We start from the raw sequence: 26,730 nt of genomic DNA, 5'->3' as shown, positions 1-26,730 counted from the left end.
GCTACCTCCTGCACGCCCCCTACTAGGGATCGAGCCCGCAACCCTTGGCAGGTGCCCTTGACCGGAATCAAACCTGGGGCCCCTCAGTCCGCAGGCCGACGCTCTATCCACTGAGCCAAACCAGCCAGGGCCATGAAACGATTTTTGCTGTCTTGTGTCTGTACATTCAGCCTTTCCCTCTTGTTACGAGACATCAGAAATAGTGCCACCGCCTTTGGGCACAGTTCTCTCAGAGCCGGCCTGCTGGCATCCCTGGGACTTGGCCAAAGGTGGATGTTAATGAGGTCTGTTCACTCCTCTCGTTGAGAAGCAAGCACGGAGCGAGGGCTGCTGTCCCGTGGAAATGAGTCCTGCCTGGATGCTCATTACATCTGCCCCTGGAGAGAAGCGGGCTGTTGGTTGTTAGAGGAAATGAAATGATAGGTCACAGAAACAAGCCCAGTTATTTCTACGCTGATTTCTAGAAGCTTGTTCTACGGGGACATAGGAAGCAGACGCCGAGTTGCTGCAGGGACGGTCCAGCTTTCCTGGTCATTTGGGAGGAGGTGGGCAGGGCCTTTGTTCTGGACATTCATTACCCAAACCCAAGCGTGCCCCCCAGAGCAGCTCCTCTATTTTTACTTCTAGTACAAATGCATCGTTGATGCGGTTCCTTAGTAAAAATCAAATAATAATAATAAACGTGGTCTTGGTTGGCTCCCAGGAATTGCTTTTCCCTCCTCTGCCGGCCTTCCCAGTACTTCTGTGTCCTTCGCCTGCCCCACTTTCTCTACCAACCAGAAGGGATTAGATGCTTCCCGAACTTGGCTTTGACCCGATTCTCTTCTCTTGAGAAATCTCTCTTGCGGATCTTATCCACTTCTAAGGCTTCAAAAGGGGGAAATTTGTTATAAGAATGTGTGTGAAACAGAAAGAAAAAGGAACAGATGATGCTTTATCCATCGTATGAGCACGTAACCCTTTCTGTGCCGGAGACCTCTTTGTCAGTCTGAGGAACCCTGTGGCCCCCTTCCTTGGAGAATGGTCTTTTAGTTAAAATACATAGAATTGCAAAGGAAACCAATCATGTAGAAATAAAGTTATAAAATATCTCAAAGAAGCCGAGACTGGTTTGGCTCAGCGGATAGAGCGTCGGCCTGCGGACTGAAAGGTCCCAGGTTCGATTCCGGTCAAGGGCATGTACCTGGGTTGCGGGCACATCCCCAGTAGGCGATGTGCAGGAGGCAGCTGATCGATGTTTCTTTCTCATCGATGTTTCTGACTCTCTATCTCTCTCCCTTCCTCTCTGTGAAAAATCAATAAAATATATTAAAAAAAAAATATCTCAAAGAAACAGAATTGTGGCATATCTGTAATAATAAAAGCATAATATGCTAATTAGACCAGACAGCTGAATGACCTTCCAGACGTCATTCCGGACAAAGCCGCGGTGGAGGGGTGAGGCAGAGGCAGTTAGGGGCAATCAGGCAGGCAGGTGAGCGGTTAGGGGCGATCAGGCAGGCAGGTGAGCAGTTAGGAGCCAGCGGTCCCGAATTGCGAGAGGGATGTCCGACTGCCACTTTAGGCCCAATCCCGCAGGGATTCCTATGGGATCAGGCCTAAACCGGCAGTCAGACATCCCCCAAGGGGTCCCGGATTGCGAGAGGGTGCACGCCGGGCTGAAGAACCCCACCCCATGCACAAATTTCATCCACCGGGCCTCTAGTTCATCAATAACTCATGAAATAACAAGATCTGATGACCAAATCAAACCCAGGACCCTTTGGCCCACAGGATGACACTCTTAGTAACTGAGCCAAACCGGCTGGGGCTACAAACATATTTTTAAAATGAAATATATTATCAGGGGAAGATGCTGGAGCAGAAAGCTCTGATTTTTTTTTCAAGGCTCGTTTGAAACTGGACATGAGGGACATATACCATGATTTTATGAAACACGATTACTAACTGAGAAAAAGCAGAGCCTAAACTCTAGATTAACGGAGGGGAAATGCCAAGACCTCTTTGATGAAAACTGTAAATTATGAGAAACATGTACATCCAGGAAGAGTAAAGAGTATTTTTCAGCCCTAACCGGTTTGGCTCAGTGGATAGAGCATCGGCCTGCGGACTAAAGGGTCCCGGGTTCGATTCCGGTCAAGGGCATGTACCTCGGTTGCGGGCACATCCCCAGTAGGGGGCGTGTGCAGGAGGCAGCTGATCGATGTTTCTCTCTCGTCGATGTTTCTGACTCTCTATCCCTCTCCCTTCCTCTCTGTAAAAAATATCAATAAAATATATAAATAAATAAATAAATAAATAAATAAATATTTTTTTAAAAAAGAGTATTTTTCAGATGTCTCCGAGTGTGTGTATGAAGATCCGTGGCTTCCAATTTGACTGAGTCTTGTTTGTTTGTTTTTCAAAATCTTTCCTAAGAGTCGCCCTGGTGGAAAACATCCCTGCGGGCCTGAACTATTCGGAAAACGCACCCTTTCACCTGTCTCTCTACCAAGGCTGGATGAACCTACTCACCATGGCCCAGAAGTCGGTGGACATCGTGTCTTCCCACTGGGATCTCAACCACAGTCACCCATCGGCGTGTCAGGTAAGCGCATCCGCGGGCGATGGTTTTACTGGGGCGCACTCGACACGCCTTAGTACTCCGGCCTCCGCTTCTCACGTGCGAGCTCATGTTTTTAGTCTCCTGTCCCCCGTAGTCCATGGACATCTCTGCATTTGTGTGTGTGTGCTGTTGCTCATCACATGTTGCTCAGCTCCTGCTAGGACGCCTGGCTCTCAAGGGCAAAATCAGGTTTCGTGTTTGCATACCAGAGGCTCTCTATACGGACTTGTATTGGGCAACTTCAGGGGCACCGTCGGCATCATGGTGCCTGTGGCCGGCACGCCCCGGAATTCATCTTGGCACAACATGCGTGCTTACGGTTCTAATTCTGTAACCGCTTGCCGGGGCGTTTGGTTGGTTAATTGGTGTCATAATTTGTCCCCAGGACCCAGGGCCAACTTTTTAAAATAGTTCTCTTCAGGCACCGAGTTTACCATTTCTAAAAAAAAGAAGGTACTGCCCTCGCTGGTTTGGCTCAGTGGATAGAGCATCGGCCTGCGGACTTAGGGGTCCCAGGTTGGATTCCTGTCAAGGGCACATGCCCAGGTTGTGGGCTTGATCCCCAGTAGGGGGCGTGCAAGAGGCGGCCCATCAATGAGTCTGTCTCATCATGGATGTCTCTATCTCTCTCTCTCCCTCTCCCTTCCTCTCTGAACTCAATAAAAAAAATGTTTTTATAAATAAATAAGAAGGTACTGGCTGAAAGCCTATTTGATTTAAATTTTACCTAATTAGAAGGATTCAAGCGTTGATACTTTTTAAAAAGGACTTGGGGGATCCGTTGGGCAGGCAGGATTGAGAATCACTGCCTTAAACCACTCCAGTCTAACAAACGTCGTTTGATTTTTATAGATTTCAAGACGAGGGCCAGGTTGGTCCCCTCCCCCATCCAGTTGGTCAACCTGATTTTGCCTGTTTCCACTTAATCCCATGTTTTCCTCCGGTCGTCTGGGTGATGATGTGAAAGGCCGGCGACTTGACTTTGAATATTACACATATGTCTGGACACTGGGGCCGGCGTCCTATTAATTCTTGCAACTTTATCCTGGCACGTGGCCAGGAAGAGGAGGGGTTGCTTGCGGATTTGAAACATTTCCCTTCTTCAGCCTTCTCATCTCCAGGATAAATATTATTTCAGGCAAACTGGTGCAGTGTCAGCGTGAAAAATGCATAACCTAAATGGAAAGAGTGTCCCTTCTTTCAAAATAGCATATTTAGCCCCAGCCGGTTTGGCTCAGTGGATAGAGCGTGGGCCTGCGGACTGAAGGGTCCCGATTCCAGTCAAGGGCACATTCCCAGGTGGTGGGCTCGATCCCCAGTAGGGGGTGTGCAGGAGGCAGCCAATCAATGATTCTCTCTCATCATTGATGTTTCTCTCTCTCCCTCTCCTTTCCTCTCTGAAATCAATAAAAATAAATTTAAAAAAATAAATTAAGTTAAAAAAAAGCATCTCTCCCCAAATTCAACACTCAGCAAATGCTTATCAATTAGCATTCTCCTGTTTGAAACCTGGTTGCGACATCCTTTTGAATGCGCCATTATTGAACAAATATTTATGAAGGTGCTGAGCTATTGCTGGGGATACAACACGGAGTAAGCATGGTCCCCGCCCCTTTCTGCACAGTGTAGTGGGAAGCACAGAAAGCGATTGGTGGGAACACCGCGGGGGGGCGGGGCCTCTGGCTTGGCCTCTCCACTGAGCTCTCCGCTCCTGTGAACTCCTGTCCTCCCTCAGTGCTGTTCTTTCTGGCTCCGTTGCTGCTGTGGCTCCAGGCATCCATCTCCCCATCTGTTGAGCAATCCTAATTATGCTCTTGCTCGCTTCCCAGTATATTTCCAAGGGAAATCAACATTCTTCTCTAAACTCATAAGCACTATGATTAGCAGGAGTTTAACCTCTTTAAAATTTTTTTTAAATCCAATCACATGGACATGAATAAATCATGAAGCCAGAGCGTCTTCCCAGTTATTTGGATTAAATAATGAGTTTTGTTTGAAGTTGTTTACTATCTGCTTGATTGGTTTCCCTCTGGATCTTCATCTCTGCATTTGCCATTTCCCTAAGGTCTATTTATGATTTTGAAACTTTCTTTTTAAAAAGAATAGATTTAGCCCTAGCCGGTTTGGCTCAGTGGATAGAGCGTCGGCCTGTGGACTGAAGGGTCCGGGGTTCGATTCCGGTCAAGGGCATGTACCTAAGTTGCAGGCTCGCTCCCTGGCCCTGGAGGCAGCCAATCCACGTGTCCATTTCACAGCGATGTTTCTCTCTCTCTATCTCTCCCCCTTCCTTCCACTCTCTCTAAAAATCATTGGAAAAATATTCTTGGGTGGGGATTAACAAACAAAAAGAATAGGTTGGATTTTTTTCTCTCATTATCCCAGTATTAGCTTCTTTCTATAGAAAGTTTGGAAACTACAGAGAAATGGAAGAGAAACAAAATTATCCATCTGACCATCAACAAAAAATGTTTTCATAGTTTGACATTTTATGTAGTAGATCTTCCCCTGTAATGTATCTCTTCTGTTTTCAGAATCTTTATTTAGCAGGTGCATCAAACACAACTCCACAGCGTATTGCTCCGTCACTGTATCTTCTCCCCTTCATCCTCCTTGATGGTGATTGGTGTTACTTAGCGTTTGATTAGAGTCCATCCTTGAATGTATCCCTCCTAGGGGTTATGTGGGTAAATAGTCTCTAAATCTATAAATAACTGCATATATTTCTTTCATTCACCCCCGTAAGCGAAATCCTTGCCTGGGCTTCAGTCTTCTTCTCCCGTAATCTGAATTAACTTAGTGTCACAGCTGGTTGGCTCCGTGCCACGCTGATCCAGTTTCCTTGGTAGGTAAGTGTTTTGTTTTCGGCCAGAAGTTTGTCGGAATTCCTTTTTCTCGTTGCTGTGGAGTCGTTTTAGAGAATATGCTTAGGTGTGTCTTTCCACATCCCGTGAGCCTCCATCTTGGATTATTTTTTCAACATGGAGGTCTTTCCTCAGGTTGAACCACTCTTCTTCTGTTATTTGTAAACTTTTTCTTTTTGCCTCTTTTTCTCTTCCAGTGCACCTGTCAGTCACATGTCCTATCTCTGCGATTTACCCATCACCCTAAACCTCTATCCCCCTTATGTTTTCCTGCGCGCTCCAAAGCTTTAGGGGTTCCATCCTGGCCTTCTCTCTTTTCTAAGATAGATTACAGAAATCACCTCTCTTCCTCCACAAACCTCCATTCCCTCTTCTCAGTCTCCAAGTCCTTTCTATATAATCACTATCAACAGCCCATTCTTATTGAAGTAAGATATGACTTTGCCACTTGGAGGCCAGTAAGACCAAAGCCTTCTTGCCTGTCCGGCCCCTGACAGCATTTGAGTTTGTGGCCGAATAACAAAAATAGTGAGGGGAAAAAATCAATCAAAGAAAACCAGTTCCCTTTTATGATCAGGAGAGGGAATCCCTAAAAACACACAAGAGAAAATAAACAGGATGATGTTGTAGCCCCCTCACCTGAGATCAGGTACGGACTATGGGCCCAGATTCTTCCTGAGACGAAAACCTACTATCACATGTACATGCTTGTGAAACTGTCCTTTAAAAATCTGGTTTTACTTTGCTTTTATTTCCGTTATTCTTAGGCTGTGTCAATAATTACAGATTGCGAGGCAGAGCATCGATTGAAGTCAATAGAACACACTTTAAACAAGATGGGGAATTCAGGCAGATCCCTGCGGAGCAGCCCTGCCTGACTCCCCCCATCGGAGTTAACACTTAAAGGTGCTTACCTACCACTGACTCCTTTAATTCTCACCAGAGCCTTTTTAAAGTAAATATGAATATCCACATTTTACTGAGGAAAGAAACGAGCTCAGTGAGATTACAAAGACAGTGTGTAAATTGGAAAACCAGCTGGAATCCAGGTCTCTGTGGACCCAAACACAACTGTTTAATATTCTCTGCTGCCTGTTCGTGTGTCGATAACGTCAGAGCTCATCAAAAGTAAAACAAGGCCAGCCCTGGCCCGTTTGGCTCAGTGGATAGAGCATCGGCCTGCAGACTGAAAGGTCCCGGGTTCAATTCCAGTCAAGGGCACATACCTTGGTTGCAGGCTCAGGCAGGAGGCAGCCACTCGATGTGTTTCTTGCCCATCGATATTTCTATCTTTCCCTCTCTCTTCCATTCTCTCAAAAAATCAAATATCCTCGGATGAAGATTTTTTTTAAAAAAAGGTAAAACAAGGGTAAATTTGCACTGTAGCATTGAAATTATTTATTGTGGTAATTGTTGGATTGCACAATACAGTACTCAAAAAATAAAAAATAAAAAGACTGTAATCTGTGTTCCTGTTACTGCTCTACATATACCAGTTCTCCTCTGGTAGAATTTTCAAGAATACCAACTGCTGAAGTGCTTTTCTTTCAAAATTTGAATGAATCGTTTTAATTTTTTGAGTACGTTATTTATGCCTAATTAAAGTAGCATCTATTTGGGTTTCCTGACTTTCTTTCTGATTATTTTTCCCAGGGTCAACGTCTTTTTGAAAAGCTGCTCCAGCTGACTTCGCAAAATATCGAAATCAAGCTAGTGAGCGATGTGACGGCTGATTCAAAGGTATTAGAAGCCTTGAAATTAAAGGGTAAGGCCAAGGTTGATACGCTACTCTACCTCCAGGTGTTCTGTTACAATACCTTTATTCTCACTTACTATGTAATTTCTTTATAATTAATACATTTCACTTAGTGGACTTCTTATTTCTCCTTTGAAAAATGGTCTGAATACAGCCAGAACTAATTACTCAGTACTGCTGGGACTTTTAATAGTGTTGCTGCATATTAGTTTATGCAAAATAATCTAGTGGCCATTTAGTGATAGTTAACTAGAAAGAAGAATCGTTCCCTCTCTGATCACTTCATGATGTGATTAGAAAAAAAGAGCCACTCTGATCAGAACAGACACTGGAATTCTGTTTCTCTCTTGCTCCACAAATGACAGTTGTCCTCCTGCTTCTCAGAATTTAAAAGGGTGTAATCAGAGGTTTGAATCTGGAAAACTTCCTGATTCACAACTTTTTATTGTTGTTAATCCGTACTCGATTTTTTTTTCCCATTGATTTTTAGAAAGTGGAAGGAAGGGGGAGAGACAGAGAGCGAGAGAAACATCGATGTGAAAGAGACACATGGATTAGTTGCCTCTCATATGCACCCTGACCACAGGGCAGGGGATGGAGCCTGCAACCCAGGTACGTGCCCTTGACCGGAATCGAACCCACAACCCTTCAGTCTGTGGGCCGGCACTCTAACCATTGAGAAAAACCGGCTAGGGCCTGATTCACAGTTTCATTTTTATTTTTATAATGAACCTTTTTTAAAATACATTTTTATTGATTTCAGAGAGAATGGGAAAGGGAGAGAGAGACAGAAACATTAATGATGAGAGAGAATCATTGATTAGCTGCCTCCTGCACGCCCCACACTGGGGATCGAGCCCCCAACCCAGGCATGTGCCCTGATCAGGAATTGAACCATGACCTCCATGTTCATAGGTCGACGCTCAACCACTGAGCCATGCTGGCCTGGCCTCACAGCTCATCTTGGTGCTGTTTAGACATGCTGAGCATTTTGCTTGTCATCTTCCCTACATATTATACTATACATTATTAATATTATATTTATATTGTTATAGGCACTTATCACCATGCATACTATTTTTCTATACATTGGAAAATAAAGAAAAATGATGAGATATGGTTGGGCCTAAAAAGCTTCACTCTGATAATATCTTTGGAAAAGTAGAAAACACCTACTTCACTGGATTGACAGATACAATCCACATAGATCAGAAATGCGTTATTACTTTTCCTGTTTAAGAAACATGAAATTGGCTCCCACTGTGGAAACTCTGTTATCTGACACGTTGCTGAAAATGGATTCCCTTTGGCTCACTCTGGATACCTGCATCTGCAGATAAGTTTTCTCCTGGAGCTTTTTTGCATGTCCTTTGGGTTTCATTCATCGTGAAGGATAGAATGCAGATGAGTTAGGAAGAGAGCGAGGAGCAGAAGAGTTGCTTAACTGTACACCTGCAAATTTGCTATTTGCCAAAGCTCATCCTCAATCTTGTCAACTCAACCAAAGTTAAAACTAGGGAATATGCCCAGCCAGTGTGGGTCAGTGGTTGAGCATTGACCTATGAACCAGGAGGTCATGGTTCAATTCCCGGTCAGGACACATGCCCGGGTTATAGGCTCCATCCCCAGTAGGGGGTGTGCAGGAGGCAGCCGACCACTGATTCTCTCTCATCATTGATGTTTCTATCTCTCTCTCCCTCTCCATTCCTCTCTGAAATCAATAAAAATATATTTTAAAAAATAAAATATAAAAACCGGGGAATACTAGAGCACGTAACAACCTTTCTTCAGTGCTGCTGAGTATATGGCTGCTCTAGATAGGAAATAGCTCTTAATGGATTTATGGCAAAGGCACGGTTTACGTTTCTGTTGTGAACTATGAATTAAAACTTCATTCAGTCATTGCTTCTCACACACAAAAAAAAGCAGTGTTTGGATTTCAGCTTATGTATATATTACTACACCTTAGGCTCTCTTGCTGTACAATAGGTGTTCTTCTAAAAATAAGAAAACAAATGATTTTCCTTTATAAAGGTGGAGCAGTAAACAGGACCTTAATTTCTCAGAGCTATATCCTAGGTACTGATCACAGACCTATCTGGCTTTTATTAAGATACTAGTGGCCCGGTGCACGAAATTCGTGCATGGGAGGAGGGTGTCCCTCAGCCCAGCCTTGATCCTCTTGTTGGAAGGTTAGAGGCTAGTAGAAATCTTCCTTGTGAATATCTCCATGGAGCTGAGGGCAGGTGTCTAAGGTGGTTGTGTCTCAGCTTTCCCATCATCACCAGGGCCCAGGCTTGGGGTCCTCATGTCTTCCTTACTCTCTTCACCTTTGGTGCTCTAACCTCTTGAGAGGTGGGTGGAGAGGGATAGGTCTGTGGAAGCCAAAACTCAGGCTAAGACATCTTAGGGCTGGACACTGAATATCTCTTGGTTTCCTTGTTTGCTTTAAGCTCTTTGGAGAGAGCCTAGCCTACATGTACTAAACCAAAGGGCTTTGGTCCCATCCCACAGAAGAAGCAGAGATCTGGAAGGTCCCAGGAGGGGAAGGTTCAGGACTCCTGTGGCCTTGGCCACCCTGCTGGAGAAGCAGAGCAAAGCATGGGGTGTGGCATAGAGACACCCTTGGCAGGGCCCTGTGTGAGGCTGGCCGAGGCCTCCAGCCTGGGCAGCGGCGGGGACCCGCAGCTGCAGCGGCCCCGCGATCGCAGGCTCCGCTTTAGGCCCAGGCAAGGGACCCCTAGCTCCCGGGACTGCCAGCTTCGCCCGTGCCCAGCTCCCATCGCTGGCTCCACCCCTGCTTCCCGCTATCACTGGCCAGGGCGGCAAAGGCGCCCGATTCTCCGATCATGGCCCTGGGGGCCGCCTTTGCCCTGCCCCCCGGCTCTTAGCTCCCCCCTGGGTTTCCGATCACTGTCAGTGGCAGGGGGCTTCTTCCTGCTTTCCCTTTCGCCTCCCTGCATTGTGCCTACCTATGCAAATTAACCGCCATCTTAGTTGGCAGTTAATTTGCATATCGCCCTGATTAGCCAATGAAAAGGGTAGCGGTCGTACACTAATTACCATGTTTCTCTTTTATTAGATTAGATATGTGTGTATACACTGCTATATACAGGGTGTCCCCAAAAAATGTATACACACTTTAACAGCTGATGAGAGAGAATCATTGATCGGCTGCCTCCTGCACGCCCCACACTGGAGATGAAGCCCCACAATCCGGGCATGTGTCCTGACCGGGAATTTAACCGTGGCCTCCCGGTTCATAGGTCGATGCTCAACCACTGAGCCACCCTGGCCAGGCTGACCAAGGAATTCTTAAAACTTCTGCATCGAGCCCAGTTTTTCTGACTCCCTTTTTGTGTCTGAATCATCGATGCCCGTGTTTTCCGCCTGTGATGGTGCCCTGTGACTTTAAGAAACAGAGTCTCTCCTATTGTCTTTCTCCATTCTGCTTGTTTTTGGAACTTCCCAGAAAATCCCGAAAGATTCCAACGGGAAGCGAGCCTCCTGCTCCTTCCTCAGAGGGGCCTACGTGATTTGTTGACTGAGTGTTGAGAGACGGCAGGAGACCTGTCATAACAGCGTCACCACGCAGACCACCAAGTGACACCTGTGACGCTGCCACCTGTGTGCAGCCATCAGACGACGCGTCCGTGTCAGAGATGTGACAACGGGAACTCGGTGCTTCAGGGCCAAGGGCATATGGAAATGAGCGTTGCTTTAAAATTCAGCCATAGATGAGAAAATTCAACCTAGAAACCCTGAACTCTGATAAAGCTCAATTAAATTAAGCCCAGCCATTCTGAATACCACTCTGAGGGAGGCTGATTCTAAACCAGACCCTAAAAGGAACATGTGTTCCTCCATCTGAGAATTGGGGGGCAGGTGTAAATTTGAAAATGAATACAAGCTGCCCCCATCCCCAACTTAGACATTTGGCAAGGTGACTGTGGAACTGCTTGCTCCAAATAAGCGTAACGAAATTTGAGATTTTTTTGTGCGTGTTGAGGCCTCTTTACTTAGGTTTTACCGGCTTATAACGATTCCAAAGTCAAGCTGTACATACACGTAGGTGTGGTTTTCTGTGTTCATTGAAGGTCACACGATCAAGTATGTTTAGTAATTTCCCCAGAGGAAACTCTGTCTTCTTCTGGCTTTCATCCCACCATGTGAGAGGTTGCCGTTGTTAAGAAACCTGCGTATTCCATAAGGTCTTCTGTTGTCCCAGTGAAGGGCTCTCCTCGTGATGTTCAATGCAGGAGCTGCCCCCTGGTGGTCAGTGCACTCCCACGGGGGGGGGGGGGGGGGGGGGCGCGGGCGGGCGTTGCTCAGCCAGAAGCCGGGCTCACAGCTGGCAAGCCCAGTGGTGGTGGCTAGAGCCTCTCCTGCCTCTAGGCAGTCGGACATCCCCCGAGGGCTCCCGGACTGCAAGAGGGCGCAGGCCGGACTGAGGGCTCCCCCCCCCCCCCAAGTGCACGAATTCCATGCACCGGGCCTCTAGAAAGAAATATTAGTCATGCTCTGTTCACTGTGATGGTTCTGTTCTGATAGAGAAAGCACATTATAACCTGGCTGGGAGTGGTATGCCCTGGGACATGGGAGCCAACATCTGAATGCAGTCCTTCCTCCTGTCCCGAGAACTGCCTATCATCATGGAAAGGGTTCCAGCTGTCTGGTCAGAACGGTCTAGTCCAGTGATGGCGAGCCTTTTGAGCTCGGCGTGTCAGCATTTTGAAAAACCCTAACTTAACTCTGGTGCCGTGTCACATATAGAAATTTTTTGATATTTGCAACCATAGTAAAACAAAGATTTATATTTTTGATATTTCTTTTATATATTTAAATGCCATTTAACAAAGAAAAATCAACCAAAAAAATGAGTTCGTGTATCACCTGTGACACGCGTGTCATAGGTTCGCCATCACTGGTCTAGTCCCAGAGGCGCCCACCTTACCTACTGACCCATGCCTGTAATTCCTACTTTCCCACGTAATCTTTGCCTTTCTCCCCAATATAGGCAGCTGGCTTATGGTGGGGGGTAAAGCAGATGTTTGTGGGTGACCTGCTGCTCTCACATGCTGCCGGCAGGATTGAAGTAAATGCTCATATAGGTTTCAACCCTGTCTCTGCCGAATTGGCTCAAGTAGTGATAGGCAGCCCTGGACCATCCCTTCCACCGCACCCTGACCTGGATGTCACTTGGTTGGTTGAATTGAATTGAATCCCCTGCCAGTAGAACTGCCAGTGCTCAATAGATACTGCCTTGAATTTCCCAACGGGACTGGATTCGGGCTTTCCTAAACCCAGCGTAGACCCTGTGATAGAAGCTTCTCTGCCTGCAGGAATGCATGTCTTTGCCCTCTGGCTTAGCTCGAAGCTCTTCCCAGCGTGTCCCCTTGGTCCCCATGGCTGCAACGAAGAGCCACCTCATCTCATTGCCACGTTAGGAGACACTGATGGATGCCATTCCTTTCTAGATGCCTGAAGGAAGGTGTCCCCACTCCAGGTCCCTTTTGCTGGGACCAGAGTGGTCACAGACTCCCCTTAAACTCCCTTTCCCCGCCCGAGCCCACTCCTGGCTCCAGCCCCGTCTGTGCAGCCGCGAAAGTCCCAGCAGGCGCCGGCATATGGTTCAGTGCGTGCCAACCCACCATGCGGCTCAGCAAGCTGTCTGCTTGGCAGCCTCACACACCTCCCTTCCTCATTCTTACTGTTTGGGGGGTCTGTGTAGTGACTGAGATAAAATTGCCTGAGAGCCATTTCTTTATTACATGGATGTTGATTCCTTGCAAGGTGAACATTTTTTAGAGGCTGAAGAGAGAGAGGGGTGAGGCACAGATGCTCCAGTAATAAAAACCTGCCTGTAACCCCACGGGTAGGATATATATATTCAACTGTCAACTTGCCAGGAAACCTACAGATGAGGGATAATGTAGGATTTACTAAAAGTCTCTTTATCAAAACATTCGCCACACAAAAAAATAACGCTATTTTAGGGGCATTTGCAAGGCAATTGCAGTTCATAATAGTTGTAACTAGTCATCAGGTATTGTTCTATGCACTTGATCTGCATTCTCTTTAAACCTCCAGGCATCCCTGAGCGGTAGATGGTGTTATTCTTTCCATTTTCCAGATTAACTGAGACACAGACAGATGAAATCATGTGCCGAAGGTCCCGTGGTTAGTGGGTAATGAAAGACGTCTGCTGTGCTAATTCCTGGCAGAATGCCCCGTGCCTACGATTTTGATCAATATTATTGGATCTCTGTAAATTACACATTTCGCAGAGGACTTAGAAAATTGCAAAAACATCCATCCCCCTCAGCGTAGCTCCATTGCCTTCTAAATTAAATGAAACAAAAAAATTAAATGGAGAAAATTGTAAGGAATTTGATTGTGGTGCCACAGTGCATAAAATGTAGCTATTTAGTAAGATCTGTTTTGAAATCTGTCTCAGAGCGTGGTTGTTTGTTCTCAGCCACACGTACTGAAGAGTAAGGGCTGACACCACCCCTGGGTCCTGTGTAAAGATGTATTTTGTGATGAAATAAGAGACTCGGCTTTCAATTCTAGCTCTGAACCTTGAGCCAGTTGCTTCCTCACTCATCCATCTATTCATTCATTCTTTCTTTTAACAAATATTTATTGTGTTCTTACCGTTGATGAGGCACTGATGGAAATAACTTGATCTCATTTGGATTTTTAAAATACAGTGGGGCCTTGACTTACGAGTGTCCCGACTAACGAGTCTTTTGAGATACCAGCTGACTCTCTCTCTCTCTCTCTCTCTCTCTCTCTCTCTCTCTCTCTCTCTCGGCCGATTTTTTGCATTGAGTTGATAGAGTAATTTGAGTTAAACAGCTCCTTAACGAGGTCAGTCTCGGAACTATTAAACTCATAAGTCAAGACCCCACTGTATCTGTTTGGTTGTTGTGTGGGAAATGGATTGGAGGGGAATTGAGGCAGGGAAACCAGGTAGTGGGCTGTTGAATTACCCACCAGGCAAGAGATGTTAAGGTAGAAAAAAATAAACATTTAAAATATATTTTAGCCCTTGCTGGTTTGGCTCAGTGGATAGAGAGCATCGGCCTGTGGACCGCCGGCTCCTGGGTTTAATTCCGGTCAAGGGCACATACCTCGGTTGCAGGCTCCTCCCCAGCCGGGGCCTGGTCAGGGCACATGCAGGAGGCAACCAGTTGATGTGGGGGGTTTTGTGGGGTTTTTTAAAAATATATTTTATTGATTTTTTACAGAGAGGAAGGGAGAGGGGGAGAGAGCCAGAAACATCGATGAGAGAGAAACATTGATCAGCTGCCTCCTGCATACCCCCTACTGGGGATGTGCCTGCAACCAAGGCACATGCCCCCAACCAGAATCGAATCTGGGACCCTTCAGTCTGCAGGCCGACGCTCTATCCACTGAGCCAAACTGATTAGGGCTCAATTAATGTGTTTCTCGCACATCAATGTTTCTCTGTCTTTCCCTCTCTCTTCCACTCTCTCTGAAATCAGTGGGAAAATATCCTCAGGCAAGGATTTAAAAAAAAAACCCACCACAAATAAAATGCGTTTTAGAAATAGAACTGGCAGACATTGATAATGTATCGGCTGTGTGGATGGGGTTAAGAAAAAGAAGTCAAAATTACCCCCAGGGTTTAAGTCTGAGCAGCTGATTGGAAGGTGCTGTCATTTACTGAGACAGAAAGGTAATAGGATGAATGGGCTTGGCATTTGGGGAAAATAAAGAGCTCTATTTTGAGCAAAGTGAATTCTGTTTTGTGCTTCTTAAAGATGCAAGTAGAGAGATTAATTCAGGTCTGACCTCTCCCCTGAGTCTAAAGCTCAAAGAAGGGCCAAGCCTACAGATGTGATTTGGGGAATCATCAGTATGGAGATAGCATTTCTAGCCACAGAGCTGAACAGGATTCTCACAGGAGTGAGTATAGATATAGAATGGGGCCCAGGACCAAATCCAAAGGCTTTCTAACATTTAGAGCAGTGGTTTTCAACCTTCCTAATGCCGCGACCCTTTAATACAGTCCCTCATGTTGTGGGGACCCCCAATCATAACATTATTTTCGTTGCTACTTCATCACTGTAATGTTGCTACTGTTATGCATCATAATGTAAATATCTGATATGCAGGATGTATTTTCATTGTTACAAATTGAGCATAATTAAAGCATAGTGATGAATCACAAAAACAATATGTAATTATATATGTGTTTTCCGATGGTCTTAGGCGACCTCTGTGAAAGGGTCGTTCGACCCCCAAAGGGGTCGCGACCCACAGATTGAGAACCGCTGATTTAGAGACTTTGTAGAAATAGAGAAATTGACAAGAGAAACTGAGAGGAGGGACAGTGAGGTAGGAGAAAGGAGAGAAATGTTTTCTTTGCTAAGAAATGGAGTTAGCTAAAGGTAGAGGAGGAGCCCGGCCAGTGTGGCTCAGTGGTTGAGCATCGCCCTATGAACCAGGAGGTCACGATTTGATTTCTGGTCAGGGCACATGCCCGGGTTGCAGGCTCGATTCCCAGTAAGGGGCGTACAGGACGCAGCTAGTCAATGATTCTCTCTCATCATTGATATTTCTATCTCTGTCCCTCTCCCTTCCTCTCTGAAATCAATAAAAATATATTTTTTAAAAGGAGTAGAGAAGGAGCCATTAGATTTGGCAGCATAAGTGTTCATTGATTAATTTAACAAGGGTATCGACAGCCAGGTTGATAGGGAGTGAAAAATGAGTGGCTAGGTGAAGAATTCGATAAATTTTTCTATGAAGAGAAACAAAGCATTTGGAGAAGTAGCTATAGTGGAAGTAGAAATCAAACTTAGTTTGGAAACTAAAAGGATTGTATCATAGTATTGATTGTGATGATCATTTTAAATTGAAATGGATCACTGTGATTGTGAGATTTTCTCTAGCAACCTTTGGCTGTTCTGGTGAAAGTATAGGGAAGGAAAAAGATAGAATTCATCGGAGTTTAAGATTTCCCTAGGAAAAAGTTACAGAGAGCTGACCACGAAGTATAAACTTGATAAAGAGGGAAGTTTCGTGATGGACATTGAAGAAGTGGTAAGGTCAGTGGTTTGGTCATTTCAATGATGTCAAAGTGGGACTCTAATGCATGTGAGCTGGAAGGAGAGAAGGCAGAGGTCAGAAATGGTGAGCCTTAACATCATCATTTTAAATGTGCGTTTACTGGCAATAGCTAAGTCTAGGATACTATGGGAATGGGTTACTAAGGAGAAATGGATAAAGACACCAAGGTCGCTAAGGGGCTAGAACAGGGGTGGGCAAACTTTTTGACTCGAGGGCCACAGTGGGTTCTTAAACTGGACCGGAGGGCCGGAACAAAAGCATGGATGGAGTGTTTGTGTGAACTAATATAAATTCAAAGTAAACGTCATTACATAAAAGGGTACGGTCTTTTTTTTTTTTTTTAGTTTTATTCATTTCAAACGGGGCCGGATCCGGCCTGCGGGCCGTAGTTTGCCCACAGCTGGGCTAGAGTGTTGAGTTATCCACATTGTTTGTATCAGTGACAATAATACGTGGTTGGCAGTGGTGAGGGAAAGAGAGAAAGCAATTAACTAAAGTCTTTAATGAATGATAGAGAACCGGAAAGCTGAGAAAGGGGAGCCGCAAGCCGTGGTCATGGGGAACACAGCCAGATGACATGAATTTTAATGCAGCCTGGGATTTTGAAAAAATGAAGGAGGCATCGTCTGGAAGTGACAAAAGAGATTAAAGAGAGCACTTACTTTACTTTCTAGCCCTGAGGTCCTGGAAGTGTAAGAGATAAAACAGCCTCCCAGTAAGGGGATAGCAGATGAATTAATGGCCTTAGCTTCCTGAGAAGGACTTTGATGGAATAGCTTGTTTCAGACTAATCCTCCTGCAGAGAGAATACAGTCGCACAAAAGAAAGCTATTCGAATGGATCAAGAGCAATTAAGGCATCAGGTCCTAGTGGAGCCTAGACCTGAGAGAAGAAAACTCATTAGGATGAGCCCTGTACTCACTGCCAGCTTTTCTTTTGAGGGATTTGTCAGTAACATGCCAGGGACTAGAGGTCAAACAGAAAGCAGAAGCCTGAACCTCTTGAGTAGTACTGGACTGAGGAGGCAAAAATTGGAATTTTTTAATACAAAGTCTATCGGAAATTACAGGCATCCCAAGGCATAGCAACGAATAACTGAGAGCCATGAGCAAAGAGGAGACAACAGAAACAGATCTACAGAGACCCAGAAATTGGAAAGGGACTTTGACATCACTGTAATTAGTGTATTTTGGGAAAGAGAGAACTGGGTAGAGAATTTCACCAGAGAACTAGAGTGTTGTTTTTGGGTTTTTTTTTAAAGCAACTGGAAAACCCAGAACTGAGAAATACAAAAGCTTAAAATTCCATAGTAAGGTTTATTGCAGATTAGACACAACAGAAGAGAGGATTCGTGAATTGTTAGTGAGTAGAACATATCCATAGAAGTATATCACAGAGAGAAAAAGATGAAAGACACAGAAAAGAGCAAAAGGAACTTGGAACATGGTTTAGGAATCTACACAAGTATAGTTGGCAATCAGGGACTCCAGGAAAGAGAGAATAGCATGCAGCAATATTTGAAGAGATACTGTTCATAACTTTTAAAACTAACAAAAGATATCAAAGTATTTACAGACACCAAGAAAGATAAATACAAGGAAAAACATACCTAGCCATATTATAGAAAAACTGATGGGAACCAAAAATAGGAAAACTTTTTAAAGCATTGAAAGAAAACGGGCATATGACAGCCAAATGAAAAATAATGAAACTGGTAAGTATCTTTTCTTTCTTTTTTTAATCCTCACCCAAGGATATTTTTTCCATGGATTCTAGAGAGAGTAGGAAGGAGAAGGAGATACAGAGAGAAACACCAATGTGAGAGAGACACATCGATTGGTTGCCTCCTGCAGACCCCTGACCAGGGCCTGGCCCGAAGCCTGAAACCTCGGTACGTGCCCTTGACCGGAATCAAACCCGGGACCTTTCAGTCAGCAGGCAGACGCTCTATCCACCGAACCAAACCAGCTAGGGCTGATAAGTATCTTTTCGACAGAATTTATGGAAGCCAGAAAACAATGTAGTGACATCTGTAGAGTGCTGAAAGAAAATAATTGCTAACCTACAATTCTATACCCAGCAATCATGGCCTTCAGAAATGAAGACAAAATAGAGATATTTTTATACAATCAGAAATTGAAAGAATTTATTTTTACAGAAGGCTCATTTTATTTTATTTTTAAAAGATCAGGCAGTTTTTTTGTTTGTTTGTTTTAAATATATTTTATTGATTTTTTACAGAGAGGAAGGGAGAGGGATAGACAGTTAGAAACATCAATGAGAGAGAAACATCGATCAGCTACCTCCTGCACACCCCCTACTAGGCATGTTCCCACAACCAAGGTACATGCTCTTGACTGGATTCGAACCTGGGACCCTTCAGTCCGCAGGCTGACGTTCTATCCACTGAGCCAAGGCTGAAGGCTCATTTTAAAAAGTAAGGTAAATTTTTTAGTCAGAAAGAAATTATTCTAGATGTAAGCAAAGTAAAAAAACGAGGAATGAAAACTATTAGGAAGGAGAAATATGTGGGCAAGTACAAAACAACAGCAATAATGTCTTCTGGGAATTAAAGTACATGTAGATAAAACATCACAAAAAGTGGAAGGGAGACAGTGGAGTTAAAATGTGTAGGGACTTTACATTGCCCAGGATGTTGCAAAAATAACAATTTAAGGTGATCTCTAGTATATCCAGGAAACAGTTTATTATAGTCACTAAAAGAGCAGGTTGGACAAAGTGAAAACTAATTTCAAGGTGATGTTTGACATCCAAACATAATAGTAGTTACATTAAATGTAAATTGTCTGAATTCTCCTACCAAAAGACAAAAGCTGTCATGGCCCCGATTGCAGGCTCGATCCCCAGTAGGGTCTGTGCAGGAGGCAGCCAGTCAGTGTTTCACCCCCTCTCACATCAGTGTTCTCTCTCTCCCTCTCCCTCCCTATCCCTCTAAAATTCCATTTTTAAAAATCTTTAAAATAAACAAATAAATGTAAACTAATTTGAAGTTTTTCTTGCAATTTTCACACCATATGACTATGAATGGAGTTTTTCATGGTGTGTTAAAAGGAAAGAAAAATTTAACCCCAAGAAAGTAAAAAGGACAAAATATCAAGCATATGAGAAAAAAAATAAAATGAAATGAAAAACAAAGTCATCAGAGAGAAATTCAAAAAAGCCAAAAGTTGATTTTTGCCAAAAATTGAAAATTTCATAAATTATGGAGGAACGTGGTCAAGGAGGAGACAATACCGAGCAATATCAGGCATTTAAAAAGATCATCATGCAGATATTCGAGACATTAAAGAGATCCTAAGAGGCTGTTACAAACAACCGTGTACCAATAAGTGTGAAAACTTGGGTGAAATAGACAAATGCCTTGAAAATTACCCAATAAACAGATATGGGAAGTAATGGGAAATGGAGTGTTTTCGTGGAATGGTTGTAGGAATTACAGGATTCTATATGCAAAGCCATTAGCTTTGGTGTTGGCACATAGGCTGCTCTTGATGAATGACTGTGTTATTAGAATAATCATAGATGGCAGAAACAAGGTCACAGAATCCCTGTGAGGAAAGAATGAACTGTATAGACTCACAGACCACTGGCATCGTTTTGTGAATATCAGGGGGAAATGGTATAAAAAACAGCTGTGTGGTATTTATAGGTCGAAGCAGAGCCCCTGCACAGATTAGATGTGGGGGGAGGAGGAGATGGTAGGGTTGGTGCCCAGTGGTGAGAAACAGGAATGTCATTGCCCAGCCAGTGTGGCCCAGTGGTTGACCTTCAACCTACAAACCAGGAGGTCACGGTTCGATTCCCGATCAGGGCACATGTCTGGGTTGTGGGCTCAATCCCCAGTGTGGGGTGTGCAGGAGGCAGCCAATCAATTATTCTCCCTCATCATGGATGTTTCTATCTCTTTCTCCCTCTCCCCTCCTCTCTGAAATTAATAAAAATATATTTAATAAAAAGAAAGGAACAGAAATGTCACAGGCAGGGGCAGGCACCACATTCTCTACCCATTAAGTATGTTACACGGACATGAAAATATCTATATATATTAAAGGCTAATATGCAAATTGTCCACTCGGAAGTTCACCTGGGAGAGCAAGAGTTCAATCGCTTGCTGTGACATGCGCTGACCACCAGGGGGTGGCACGGAACATGACAGGCAACCAGCGGCTGAGGCAGGGCACTGAGGGAGCGAAGGAAGGAGGAGGCGGCGAGATCCAACCTAGGGACCCTACCCTGCACGAATTTCGTGCACCAGGCCTCTAGTGGGTGAATAATATACCAGCAACAGTTTTGGAATGAATGCAGTGAACATGGAGGATGTGTACAACCTTTATGTTGCAGTTCTCACCTGAAAACCTGTTCATTTGTTCCTATAATAGCCTTGGAAATTAATAATAGCTGCCTTCATTCATGGCTGTAAAACGTTGATTAATTCTTTTGATGTTTCCCAGGCACCTTTTTCTTGAGTTTTAAATAACCATGCCGCCAAGTCCAGGAAGTTACCTGTGAGCGTCTCTGTAATTAGATTGAAAAAGACCATTTGTCAGTTGGAAATGACAACTGGTATAAGAAAAGGAAATTTTAAAAAAGAAAATCGTATTCCGGTATTTTGCTAGTGGTCCTTCATTTTTAGGTTTGGGGATTGACTAGAACTCCAGAGGTTTTCGAAGACCTTGTAACTTCTGGAGACTCTAAAAAGAGAATCGGGCAACTTCAGTGGCCTGCTGTGAGATTGAGGTTCTTGTACACGCTTTGTATTCGACCTTATGTAAGAATTCTCATGATAACCAGAGTAGTCATACGTGATAGAACACATTTCCCCGGCCACATACGCAAGGGGGAAATCTTCAAAGAATGGATCAGCTGCCTCTGATCATTCTGATCATTAGAAATAAAAGTTTTGTCTTAATAGATTCTGCAGGAGGGCTCTGGCATAGGCAGGAATTCCGGGGCGCTTCCATGAAGAGAGGGCACCGTGGAAAAGTTACCCCCAGGCCAGGCAGGGCAGCCAGGCCGGGAGGGATGGTGTGTTATAGGCGTGTGGCTGGGGCTGAGCGCCTGTCCTCGCTCCCATGCAGCAGCTGGGAACAGGAGGCGAGCCCCTGCCTCCTGCCCTGTCGCCCAGCCCCTCTGCTATGAAAGTGTAACTGTGAAAATGAGGCAACAAATTGATAACCTGCCTGTGAAGCCTTCCTGCCCCTGCCAAGGGCAGAAAATGTTTTTACCCGTTTTACCAGGTCCTGACTTTGATGTAAAATAGAAACCAATGTGTGGCTCAGTGGTTGAGTGTTGACCTATGAACCAGGAGGTCACCGTTCCATTCCCGGTCAGGACACATGCCCGGATTTCGGGCTCGTCATTGGTGTTTCTATCTCTCTATCCTTCTCCCTTCCTCTCTGAAATCAATAAAAATATACTTAAAGAAAAAAAGATGGGGACCAGGAAGAATTGCTCGATTCCCAGTAGGGGGCGTGCCGGAGGCAGCCGGTCAATGATCCTCCCTCATCATGGATGTTTCTCTCTCTCTCCCTCTCCCTTCCTCTTGAAATCAAGAAACATGTATTTTTAAAAAATAGAATAGAAATCAGCTCAGATGCTGACATGCCTAGGGAGGTGAACTCACGGGAACTTAGGGGAATTAGGGCAGCCCTGTCCTTGAAGACCTGATTGGCTGCAAAGAACATTAAAGAGAAAAACTCTGATTTCTCGGATGACTTGAGATTTCTCGGATGACTATCGAATTTGGAATGGATAACAGCTTTGTGACTTTTTTTCTCCAAGAGGGAGAATAAATGTTGAAACGTTTGGCTCTCAAAGCATCTGCAGTGTTGGGCATTTTGTTCAAGTGGCATTAGAAAGTCCTGTCAAACTGCCTGCTTGTTCCTTTGTGTTGACTTTTGTTTGGAAGGGAGCCATAGTTTCAATTCCCGTGACCATATCTCCCACATATAAAAGGTATTTTCCCTCTAGCTTCCTTCCTGCCTGTGGCTGGGTCCTTCCGGATCGAATACATTTGCTCAGAATTTGCCCTGGAAATTCCACAGATTTCCTGTGGCCAGTTATTCAGAAAAGGAAAGGCAGACAGAGGGGGTAAGTGAAGGTGCTTGCAAACACATTCACTCTTCATTCACTCAGTTATTTTCATTCACTCAGTGTATGAACCACTAAAACATACGTGGCACCGTGCTACTTGCTGGAATTAAACTAATAAAAACCAGCCCCTCAAAGATTTCCCCCGTGTTTTTTTGTGTCTGGTATTTTTTCCCCATTTCTTTATTTCATTTCATTTCCTTGCATTCTTTTTTTTAAATATATTTTTATTGATTTCAGAGAGGAAGGGAGAGGGAGAGAGAGATAGAAACATCCATGATGAGAGAGAATCATTGATCGGCTGCCTCCCGCGCGCCCTACACTGGGGATCAAGCCCACAACCCGGGCATGGGCCCTGACCGGGAGTCGAACCGTGACCTCCTGGTTCATAGGTGGACGCTCAACCCGAGCCATGCCAGCCAGGCTCCTTGTATTCCTTTAGCTTTTGATGGGGGAGAGTTTTTAATAGGGACTTCATCAGGAGCCCTTCCTGAGAGATTCGTTTGTGAGAGCAACGCCTCTCCAGTGTCAGAATAGGTCAGATTGTTGTGCGGTTCTGGGCAGGAGGGAGAGACAGCCTCGAAGCTAAAGTAGGAACCTCGAGTCTCAGCTTACTTTCTAGCTGGGCGTGCCAGCCAGTCATTCCCTTCCGCACGACTCCATCCCTGGCGCCCGGTTAGCAGTCTCTAGGATCCTGGCGGGTAGACGCCAAAGAATGGGCGGGTTCTCTGTAACCTTTGTCAGTCTTTGCAATCACGAGGAAAATGCTATACAAATAGCAGGGAGCCTGTCATTGACGATCTCAAAACCTTTCTGAACCCGTGAACGCAGAGCCATGCGGTCATGACAAGTGATTTTTTACCCTTTGCTGTTTCCTTTCGCCTCCAAGCCAGTGGATTCCAAAAACGTTGCTAATTAACTTGACTAAACTGTGCTGGTCTTAGGAAAGCTCCCAGAATGAGCTGGCTTGACCTTTGCGTTGCTCACACAGCTAACACATTCAGGAGAAGCCCCGGATTGATGAGAAGATTTCCTATCGCAAACTGCTTTCAGGAAAGATCTGAGCGCCTTTGCAGAAATCTATAATTATTGATGCTGATGCATTTCCCTGTTAGACACACCAAAGCTGACAATAAGCTCTTTTTTATGATACTCTTAGGGGTACATGCACATGTGATAAAATATTTAAAAACAAGCCTGGCCAGCGTGGCTCAGTGGTTGAGCATCGACCTATGAACCAGGAGGTCATGGTTCAATTCCTAGTCAAGGCACATGCCCGGGTTGCGGGCTCCATCCCCAGTGTGGGGCGTGCAGGAGGCAGTGGATCAATGATTCTCTCTCATCGTCGATGTTTCTCTCTTTTTCTCCCTCTCCCTTTCTCTCTGAAATCAATAAAAATATTTTTTAAATGATAAAAAATAAGAACAAGACAATGGCCAACACCGAGTTCAGGATTGTGGCTGCATCAGAGGAGCGTGGTAGGGCACGGGATCGAGCATCAATTCACAACAGCTTCAATGCAGGATTTCAGACTCGTGGGACTGTCAGCATGCGGGCAGGCTCAGTCTTTGCTGTGGGGACTGCTCTGTGTGTTAGCAGCACCCTTGAACTCTACCCACCTGATGCTAATAGCGCTCCTCTCCCCAGTTGTGATGAACAGAAATGTCTCCAGATAGAACTCATGTCCCCCGGGGACAAGGGGACAAAATTGCCACTGATTGGGAAGCACTGCTTTAATAGATTGTTAAGCCCTGGCCGGGTTGTTCAGTGGTTAGAGCGCCAGCCTGCGGACCAGTGTTTACCGGTTCAATTCCCGATCAAGGGCTTGTACCTTGGTTGCAGGTTCCCTGCCCCAGTTAGGGTGAGTGTAGGAGGCAGCCAATCAATATGTCTCTCTCATGTCATTGTTTCTCTCTCTCTCTCTTTCTCTCTCTCTTTTCCCCTCCCCCTCCCTTCCACTCTCTCCAGGAATCAATGGGAAAAATATCCTCGGGTGAGGATTTAAAAAAAAAAAAAAAAAAAAGAATGGTTAATGTTCTAGTTTTTAGAAGGATGGAAGGTTCACAGGTGTCTATACGTATATGGTGCTTCCTAATTGTAGTTTACATATACCTTCTTGAATCTATAAATGTTCGGTCATAAAATTTATTAAAGCTGATGATAATATGCTCTCAACAGGTGGCTTTCTGGAAATAAAATTGCAGGTGGGATTTGTTTGATTTTCATGATGATAATCCACAGAGAATGTGGAACTTTATTCTTTTTTTACTTTTAACTGCAAGGTACTAGCGTACTTCCTCTTGTGTCATTATGATGAGTATTTTGACAGGATGCTTATTTTAAATCTTCAAAATTTGGAACATTTCATTGTGCAATTTGTGCAACTTGCTAAAAATGGCATGGGTTTTCAGGCTAGAGCTGAATATTTTTAGTCAAATATTAAATATATACAGGGTGTCCCCAAAAATATATACACACATTTGAGTAATTATAAAGGCAGTGTTTGTTACAACACACTTCATTTTCATTTAACAGCTGTGTGGCTCCGTGGTTGAGCATCAAACTATGAACCAGGAGGTCAGGGTTTGATTCCCAGTCCAGTCACGTGCCCGGGTTGTGGGCTCCATCCCCAGTAGGGGGCATGCAGGAGGCAGCTGATCAGTGATTCTCATTATTGATGTTTCTATTTTGCCCTCTCTCTTCCTCTCTGAAATAAATAAATATATATATATATGTGTGTGTGTGTATATGTGTGTGTATATATATATATATATGTGTGTGTGTGTGTATATACATATACATATATATATGGTGTGTACACATTTTTGGGAGGATATTTTGTATATATAAGTGTTGTGGGTCTTCTAGAATTATGTGTGCATAAAATAAAGTACAAAATTATCTGATTAATACCTCAAGAATAACAGTAAAGACACAGAATGCCCTCCAAAACCAGCTTAAATAACAAGTAATTTAGCTCGGCTGGCGTGGCTCAGTGGTTGAGCATCGACCTATAAACCAGGAGGTCACTGGTTGGATTCCCGGTCAGGGCACATGCCTGGGTTGCAGGTTCGATCCCCAGGATGGGGCGTGCAGGAGGCAGCTGATGGATGATCCTCTCTCCCTGAATTGGGGTCCATGCACACCACGAGGATTGGGGCGGTGGCTGACTGGTTGCTCGTTCAGGGCCTGGACACGGAGGCTGACGGCATCTCCTTGAACTCCTAGGCGCCGAGGTGACCTACATGAACATGTCCGCCTACAACAAGGGCCGGCTGCAGTCCTCCTTCTGGATCGTGGACAAGCAGCACGTCTACATCGGCAGTGCTAGCCTGGACTGGCGTTCTCTGGGACAGGTAACCCTCCCGCTGCGCATGCACGCACTCAGAGTTTTCTCAGCATCAAAACTGCCCGTCCCTAAAGCACACTGTCACCTCTGCTGTGGTTGAGGGAAATCAACCTACAGCATTCATTATTATTTTTAAAAATATATTTGTATTGATTTCAGAAAGGAGTGGAGAGGGAGAGAGAGAGAGAGAAATGATGAGAATCATTGATCGGCTGCCTCCTACACACCTCCTACTGGGGATGGAGCCCGCAACCCAGGCATGTGCCCTGACCGGGAATCAAATCTGTGACCTCCTGGTCCATAGGTCGGTGCTCAACCACTGAGCCACACCAGCCGGGCTCATTGTTAATTTTAACTGTACTGTTTGATGAGGGTCACCTTTAGTTAATGTGGAATGCTAGGCCTTTTCGTGTTAGAATCATTTTTAAAAAAAAAAAAAAAACTGCTTTAGGCTTTTGTAACTCAGATGCATTAGATCAGGGGTCCTCAAACTTTTTAAACAGGGGTCCAGTTCACTGTCCCTCAGACCGTTGGAGGGTCTATAGTTTTAAACTATAGTTTAAAAAAAAACTATGAACAAATTCCTATGCACACTGCACATATCTTATTTTGAAGTAAAAAACCAAAACGGGAACAAATACAATATTTGTATTTGCATGTGGCCCGCGGGCCGTAGTTTGAGGACCCCTGCATTAGATTCTTTGGAGCAGGCCAGGGTGGGATTCCTTTTACCTAAACCTAAATCTCCAGGATCCGATTACATAATCTACGAGATAGAGGAAAACATGCACATTGTGTAACATAGTATGTTTTAGAATAGGAATTTGTGTTATTCTTTTAGTAAGTCTTAAGATGAAGATGTCATCTTTCTCTCTATAAATAATCAATTTCAAATTTGAATTTTGAAAGTACACTTGAACAGTCTTGTACTTTTCATGTATTTATT

The 26,730-nt window shown here is 44.6% G+C and overlaps 1 protein-coding gene across 4 annotated transcripts in view; it reads left to right on the top strand.

The window, feature by feature from the left end:
* PLD5 (phospholipase D family member 5) overlaps nt 1-26,730 on the top strand; it is a 171,582-nt gene that overhangs the window by 105,135 nt on the left and 39,717 nt on the right. For 3 of the 4 annotated variants that reach the window (XM_070401088.1, XM_070401089.1, XM_070401090.1), the window contains 3 exons: nt 2,419-2,587; nt 7,120-7,231; nt 25,664-25,791. In XM_070401088.1, coding sequence (XP_070257189.1) covers nt 2,419-2,587; nt 7,120-7,231; nt 25,664-25,791 — 409 coding nt within the window. Of the gene's footprint in view, nt 1-2,418; nt 2,588-7,119; nt 7,232-25,663; nt 25,792-26,730 lie in introns of those variants that run through there. The other variant, XM_070401091.1, reaches the window with a different exon arrangement.

The sequence above is a fragment of the Myotis yumanensis genome, unplaced genomic scaffold, assembly GCF_028538775.1.
Source record: "Myotis yumanensis isolate MYYU_CA2020_CCGP unplaced genomic scaffold, mMyoYum1.0.hap1 SCAF_22, whole genome shotgun sequence".
In the NCBI taxonomy this organism is placed as follows: domain Eukaryota; kingdom Metazoa; phylum Chordata; class Mammalia; order Chiroptera; family Vespertilionidae; genus Myotis; species Myotis yumanensis.
This window is presented reverse-complemented; position numbering and strand designations above follow the sequence as displayed.